The sequence below is a fragment of the Meriones unguiculatus genome, chromosome 8 (assembly GCF_030254825.1).
Source record: "Meriones unguiculatus strain TT.TT164.6M chromosome 8, Bangor_MerUng_6.1, whole genome shotgun sequence".
NCBI lineage: Eukaryota > Metazoa > Chordata > Mammalia > Rodentia > Muridae > Meriones > Meriones unguiculatus.
The window spans coordinates 22,575,074-22,581,768 of NC_083356.1; the positions used below are offsets into that span (position 1 = coordinate 22,575,074).

The 6,695-nt window shown below is 58.1% G+C and overlaps 1 protein-coding gene across 1 annotated transcript; it reads right to left on the minus strand.

Annotated features, from left to right (window-relative positions):
* Window positions 1–304: 304 nt before the first annotated feature.
* Window positions 305–5,294, minus strand: Pdxp (pyridoxal phosphatase). The gene is made up of 2 exons (XM_021654007.2): window positions 4,686–5,294; window positions 305–1,684 (listed from the first exon to the last, which is right to left on the minus strand). The coding sequence occupies exons 1-2, from the start codon at window positions 5,245–5,247 to the stop codon at window positions 1,368–1,370; spliced, it is 879 nt and encodes a 292-aa protein (XP_021509682.1). The 5' UTR covers window positions 5,248–5,294; the 3' UTR covers window positions 305–1,367.
* Between the last annotated feature and the right edge of the window lie 1,401 nt (window positions 5,295–6,695).

A 6,695-nucleotide genomic window follows, 5' to 3' on the forward strand; every position in this document is an offset into this window, starting at 1 on the left:
GCTCCTTGGCTTATAAAGCAAGCAGCTTACAACTCAACTAACTTTCCTGGCCCAAAATTGTTGTGTGTTAACAGCCCAACTCATTCTGTAGATCCACTGGCCTCTGCCTCCCCTGTGCTGGAATTTAAGATGTGTGCCACCATGCTGAAACAAACTGACACATAAGGCCTCGGAGATGCTACAAGGGCAATAGTCCAGTCTGTCTGTGCTGAGAAAGTGCTGTGGGAGGCATCCCTTCTTGCGGGAGGTGGGGGTGGGGCCGGCACCTCAGGCAGGACTCCCATCCCACAGACTGTGACGCACAGACACTCCCACTCATGTTTTATTAAGTTCAAGGACTGGTTACAACAGGGGTGGAGGTGGTGGGAAGGTCCCGCCCTGCCCCCACCTTCACTGGCACACAATAAATAAACAAACAAATAAATAGCTGGGGACGGGCAGGTAGACAGGTGGCACAGCTAACACTGACTGCAGGCGGGGACAACGTAAGGGCCCCCTTCCAAGCTGTGGACGGTACTATGGTGGGAGGGAGGGCCTCTCCACACCACCCCAGGACCACAGAGGGGCCCGCTGATCAGTCCGTGGAAGGGGAGGACTTTGAAGTTGGCCCTTTGTCTTTCTGAGATGAGGCCTCGCTCTGCAGCTCGCCAACCTCACAGCAATCCTCTTTGCCTCAGCCTCCCAAGCGCTCTAAGTACAGGCACCCATCACTCTACCTTGTAGGACCTGGTCCCTTGGCTGATCCGGTCAAGCAAGGATTGTCAACAGGGTCCTGTCTCTTGGCCTTGTGGATTATGCTATTTGGGATTTAAGAGGCCAGCGGATTGTTATTAACTGTCCTCCTGGTGGACATTCAGAGATCAGTGTCACTCTGCCTTGTGACTGGTGCTCTGGGGCTCCGGGAGGTGCAAGGCATTTTTTGAGTTCCTACTTGGCCCACTGAAGGCCCACTGTGAGACACTACCAGCAGCTGTTCCTCCATAGGCCCATTCAGGCCGGCAACGGGCTAGAGTTCCCTAGACCTCTGACTGGTCGACAGGGACCTAGGGACAGAGTCTAGAGGTCCCAAAGAAGAGGATGAACTTAAGTACTCAGGGTTGGGGGGGAAGAATTCTCCATTTGGCTTTGGGGCCCATATATGGTTCAAGGAGGGGAGGTGACGGGCCGGGGTGAACCTGTAAGATGTGGGGGGCCAGCTTCTGACGAGCAGCGTCCAGCCACTGCTGGGAGGGCTGCGAGGGCCCACAAGCCTTCCTGGCTCCCAGCCTCCCTTCACTGGGGTACGGACAGCCGTGCCGGGGAGCCCGGTACTGATCGTGACTCGAGGTCGGCAGCTGTGTTCGGGATTGGGGGTGGGGGAGGTGGCCTCAGTCCTCCAGCCCCTCCATCAAGTCCGCAATGCTCTCCACGTAGTAGTGGGGCACCAGGTCGTGCTGGCCGGCCGCCAGGTACGCCTGGGCCTCCTCGAGGCGTGAGACGCCCGTGAGGGTGAGCACGGTGGTCATGCCACAGCGGTGGCCGAACAGGATGTCGGTCTCCAGGCGGTCGCCCACCATCAGGGTGCGGGCGGGCTCCACTGTGAAGTCTTCGGTGATGCACTGGAACATGTAGGGGCTGGGCTTGCCCACCACCAGGGCCTGGCGCCCGGAGGCGGTCTCCACGGCGGCGGCCAGGCTTCCGGTACCTGCGGGCGAGGAGGGGACACTCGGTCAACAGGAGGGCCTCGCCTGTGCCACACACCTGAATTCTGATTCTGTCACGGCTGCTCCGGACACACTCTCTGCCTCAGTTTCTCAATCGGTCGTGAAGGCAGCAATGGCACGCACCTTCCAGGTGTCCTCCTCTAAGCCCTTCGGCCTCTCTGACTTTCTCTGAACTGTGGTAACACTTCCCGTGAAGGGGTGCTGGGGAGTCACTTTGTAAGCGGAAATGCACTTAGACAGCAATGGTGGGCATTGCTCCAAGAAGCCGCGCTCAAGTGGTGGCCTGGAAAATCGGCACCACCCGCCTGGAATGCAGCAAGGCACAAATACGTCCACACCTCTGACCCAGTCAGCCCGGCAGGGAAAACGATCCCCTAGAGAAAATTCCAGCTGGAGACAAAGAGCGACAGGCTGGAAGACGCCTGTGGCCACAGTGACCATGGGAAGCAAGCAAGGTCAGGGAAGAAGCCTGAGTGTACAACAGGAGGTCTGTTCAGGTGCTGCCTCCCAGGCAGCACCATCCTGCTGGCACAGTGGTCTTCCCTTCCTGCTCACAGGCCTGCCTCTGCGCCAGAACATTCTGCCTTTACGCCAACATCCACAACTTAACGAAGAGAAGCGCCGTTTACTTGGTGTACTCTTGAAAGCCCATTCCACACGATGAGAAAGCTGAGGCTCCGTGACATTATGAAACTTGCTCAGAGCTGGGCATGGTGGCGCACACCCTTGATCCCAGCATCTGGGGGGCAGAGGCAGGTAGATCTCTGAGTTCCAGGAAAGACAAGGCTACACAGAGAAACTTTGTGTGGAAAAAAAGACAGGGAGAGGGAGAGAGAGAAACTGAACCTCCATAAAGAAAGGCTCCACTTCACTGTCCTCCTAACACCTGCACCTCTCTGATGGCACTGAGGCGGGAGCCCGGATCGTGGGCCTCCTTAGCACATGCTGCACCACCAAACCAGACCTCAGCCCTGTTTCTGTTCATAGGGAGTAAGGAGCTACCAAGTTAGAAGTTCCTTCTTCTAGGACCAGAGACTCTGCCAAGTCACCCTACAGTATTTTTTTTTCCTCAGTGCAAGAATGGGCATGGAGGCATACAGCTATATTCCTAGCACTCAGGAGGTTGAGGCAGGAGGATCAGGAGTTCAAGGCCAGTATGGGCAACTTTGAGATCCAGTCTCACTGGAGGCGGGTGGTAGGGGTGGGGTTCATACTTTAACCCCAGCACTTGGGAGGCAGGCCAAGGCTGAGACCCTGTCTCAGAAACACAAAAGTAAATAAAGAAGATTGTGCCCAGCGGAGTCTTCCCCTTTCCCAGCTGCCAGGACAGAGCTGGAGCTGTTGGGAACCCTTGCCTCATGTCTGTCATCCAGCTGAGCTTTACTGAGGCTCAATACTGTCAACAGGATGGCCAGGCAACAAGCTTCCCAGTAGGGGAGCCGAGCCGTGACTATACCCCCAACTCAAGGCTGCTGTGTGTGATGGCGGACTCCCGCAGTGGTGGCCACCTCCGCTGGACAGCTCGGAGTGGCTACCCTGTGGCAAACACGCACACATTTCACAGGCGAAGGGGGAGAGCTGGGGAGTGGGTCCCACGTTATTTCAGATCTGACGCCGAAAGGGGACCCTCGCTCGTTCTGTTTGTATGCTCCTGTTTGTATGTTACGGCACACAAGCAGCAGGCATTTAAAAAAAATATATCTTCACAGCTCTGGAAGCTGCAGCGCTCACCAATGTGGCTGCAAGCCTGGGTTTGTCAGAGCTCTGCCTCCCCCTTCCAGGCAGTTCGAGTGACCAGCAGGTCGGGTGAGTACAGCTAGGCGGATTTGGAAAAGCCACGAGGGTTCCTGCAAAGGCCTGGGAATACGGCCAGCATCTCCCAAGCTCCTCACACCAACCCTCAGGCACCCTGGAAACCCTTGTCCCACAGCCTCAACCCAAGCCTTGTGGGAAATCAGACCTGACAGTGGCGTGGTGCGGTGGGGGGAAAGGATGCTGCTGCTGCTGTGACCAGATTTACGGTGAGAGGGATCAGGCGACGAGGAGGCAAGCAGGTCTCAGGCAGAGCTAGCTAGGGGCCGGGAAGGGCCCAGACAACAGCTACACCATCCTGACTGTATGCCAACAGCTCCTAGTTAACTGTCACCCGGCCCAGCAGCATGCCTCCTCCGGGAAGGCTTCCCAGATCCTCTCCACACGCATCTGTCTCACTGCCTCACCACAGCCTGGTGACCACCTCACTCTCTCTCAGGTCTATCTGGGCTGAAGGCTAGCAGAGCGGAGCGGCAGATAGTCAGGGCCACGTCCTGAGGAACCAAACCTGTCCACATCCATTCATCCCTTCTTGACAGTCTCTGTTGCCTCCCACTTCCCGACTCCTCCCAGCTTTCACTGCTCCTGCCTCGTTCGGGTTCCCTTGCACTGTGTTCTCTGGCAGCTGGCTCCCCCTCTCTGAGCCTCAATTTCTTTAACCGAGAAATGGGCCAACGCTCTCGTTTCTGCAGTGATCTGGAAAGGAAACAAGGGCAGCATGACCGGAAGCTATCAACAAACGGGAGGTCTGGCTACCAGCTCCTTCGGTCAGGAGCCCTGGGATGACAGGCATGGCGAAGGAGCACACTCGCACCCAGGCGGGGATGCTCCGAGGTTATGTAACTCACGGGGTTAACCGAGCGGGGCCAGAAACGGAACCGGGGTCAAGCTTCACTCCGCTCCAGGTCTCCATCCTGACTCTGGAGGTGCGCAACCCATCCTCCCAGGCCGCTTCCACGAACCCCACCTGCAGAGTGGGTGGGGCCGACGCCAAAAGCCCCGGAGGCCAGTTGCAGCCAGACCTGCATGCAAGCTGCAACTAACTTGCCTGAGCCACAGCGAGCCTCAGCCGGCTCGCCTGGCAAACGGGTCCGCGGACACTACCCCACGGGCGGCCGCGGCCGGAAGCCCCTGCACCCGTTCCCCGCGCCCCACGGCCCCGGAGCTCACCGGGGGTCCGGCTCCCGTCGCTGAGCGGGTGCCAAGGGTCGCGATCGGTGGCCACGAGCAGGCAGTCGGGGTCGCGCAGGTGCGCGCACGCCTCGCTCAGCCTGGCGAAGGAGAAGTGCTCGTCGTAGCCCACGAGCACGGCGCGCACGCGCTGCTCGTCGCCGGGGTCCCCCGCCAGGCGCAGCCCTGCGGCGCGCAGCTCGGCTCGCAGCCCCTCGCCGCCCAGCACGAACACGGCGCCCGGGGCGTCGGGCGGCCCCGGCAGGCGCTGGCGCAGCAGGCGCGCGGCGCACAGAGCCGAGCTGAAGAGCTGCTCGGCGCGCAGCCCCGCGAAGCCCAGGCGGGCGAAGCGCAGCGCCAGCTCGGGCCGCGCGCGCCGGCTGTTGTTGCTCACGAACAGCGTGGCCTTGCCCGCTCGCGCCAGCCGCTGCAGCAGCTCGGGGGCGCCCGGGACGGTGCGCTCGCCGTTCCACAGCACGCCGTCGCAGTCGAACAGGACGCCCTGCGCCTGGCCCAGCACGTCGCGCAGGGCCGCGCCGCGCAGCCGCTCGCAGCGCGCCATGCAGCCGGCTGGCCGCTCGCACGCGCGCCCGGCGCTCCCTCCGCGGCCGCGGGCCAGCTCCACCAATTGGCGCGCGCGGAGAGGGCCAGGGGCGGGGCTACGGCCGCAGGCCTCAGCCAATAGCGGCGAGCGCCTAGTCGAGGGCTCTTGCTGATCCCGAAGGCGCTCGGAGAAGGGGGCGGGACCGCGGCCGCCACCGGGAAGAGGGGGCCAATGGAGGGCCATCCTGGTTTGGAGCCGCGCTCTTCCCAGCCAATTAGAAGCGTAGGCCAGCTGGTTGCTAGGAGGAAAACAAGAGGCCGAAAGAGATGTCGTTTTGTCGCCCTCGGAACCACTGACGCTTGGATTCTGAGCAAGTCCTGAGAAACATGTGGATATGGTGGAGCAAAAGCTGCATCATGCTTGTCTTCGCAGGTTCTGTCTGGGCTATTCCCGGGGAACTTGTTTTTTGTTGTTATAATTTACATTTAGTAAGATGTATAACCTTTATTGTACACTTCGATGGTTTTACATAAATGATTTCAAAAACACGGGCGCAGGGTCAGCAAGATGGCTCAGCAGATGACTTGCCACCAGGGCTGAGGACCTGAGTTCCATCTCCAGGGACCTCACACTGGAGAGAACATACTCCTGTAAGTTTTCTCACCTCCGTAAGAGCATCCACGCACTCAAATTTTAAAACATTCTAGCCAGGTGGTGGTGGCACATGCCTTTAATCCCAGCACTCAGGAGGCAGAGGCACGGGGATCTTGGAATTCCAGGCCAGCGTGATCTATAGAGCAAATTCCAGGACAGCCAGGGAGCCACAGAAACCCGTGGAAAACAAATACCAGAAACAAAAATCTAATTCATGGACAGAAGGCTGGAACCCAAAGACTTGTTTATTTACTTATTTATTTACAGCACAGGGTATTCTTTTTGTTACCAGAGCCGATTCGTTGCCTGCATTGTTGATGGTGTGATCTCAGCTGCATTTTGTAGCTGGGGCCTTCTAATCTGGAAAGCCTTTGAATAACCAACGTGTGGAGACCAGGAATGGATGGGTATTTGTATTGTCGCAATTCTGGGGGGTTTGTTTTTTTGAGACAGGGCTTCTCCGTTTTAGCTCTGTCTTGGAATTCACTCTGTAGACCAGGTTGGCCCCGAACTCAAGAGATTGGCCTGAGTGCTGAGAGTAAAAGCCACTGCCTGCTTCAATTTTGTGGTTCTAAGCAGAACTGTAGCTGTCTAACCCCCAGAGTAACTTAAGAGACCAAGGGAAAACCATTCCTTTAAGACCCAACTATTTTCTGCTCTCTATGCCTTTTGTGAGCTGCTCTCCTTGGCTTGGAAGGTCCCTACCTTTTCCTTCAGCATTTTCACATGGCTAGCGTCAGGATGACTCTGTTTCCTCCTCCAGCAAACCCCACCTGTAACTAGGCTACCAAATAGGGTTTCTAGGCTAATAT

Coding starts and splice junctions, on each gene's coding strand:
- Pdxp (XM_021654007.2), bottom strand. CDS start 5,247: ATGGCGCGCTGCGAGCGGCTGCGCGGCGCGGCCCTGCGCGACGTGCTG. Junction 1,685..4,685: donor CGACGGGAGCCGGACCCCCG/GTGAGCTCCGGG, acceptor CCTCGCCCGCAG/GTACCGGAAGCCTGGCCGCC.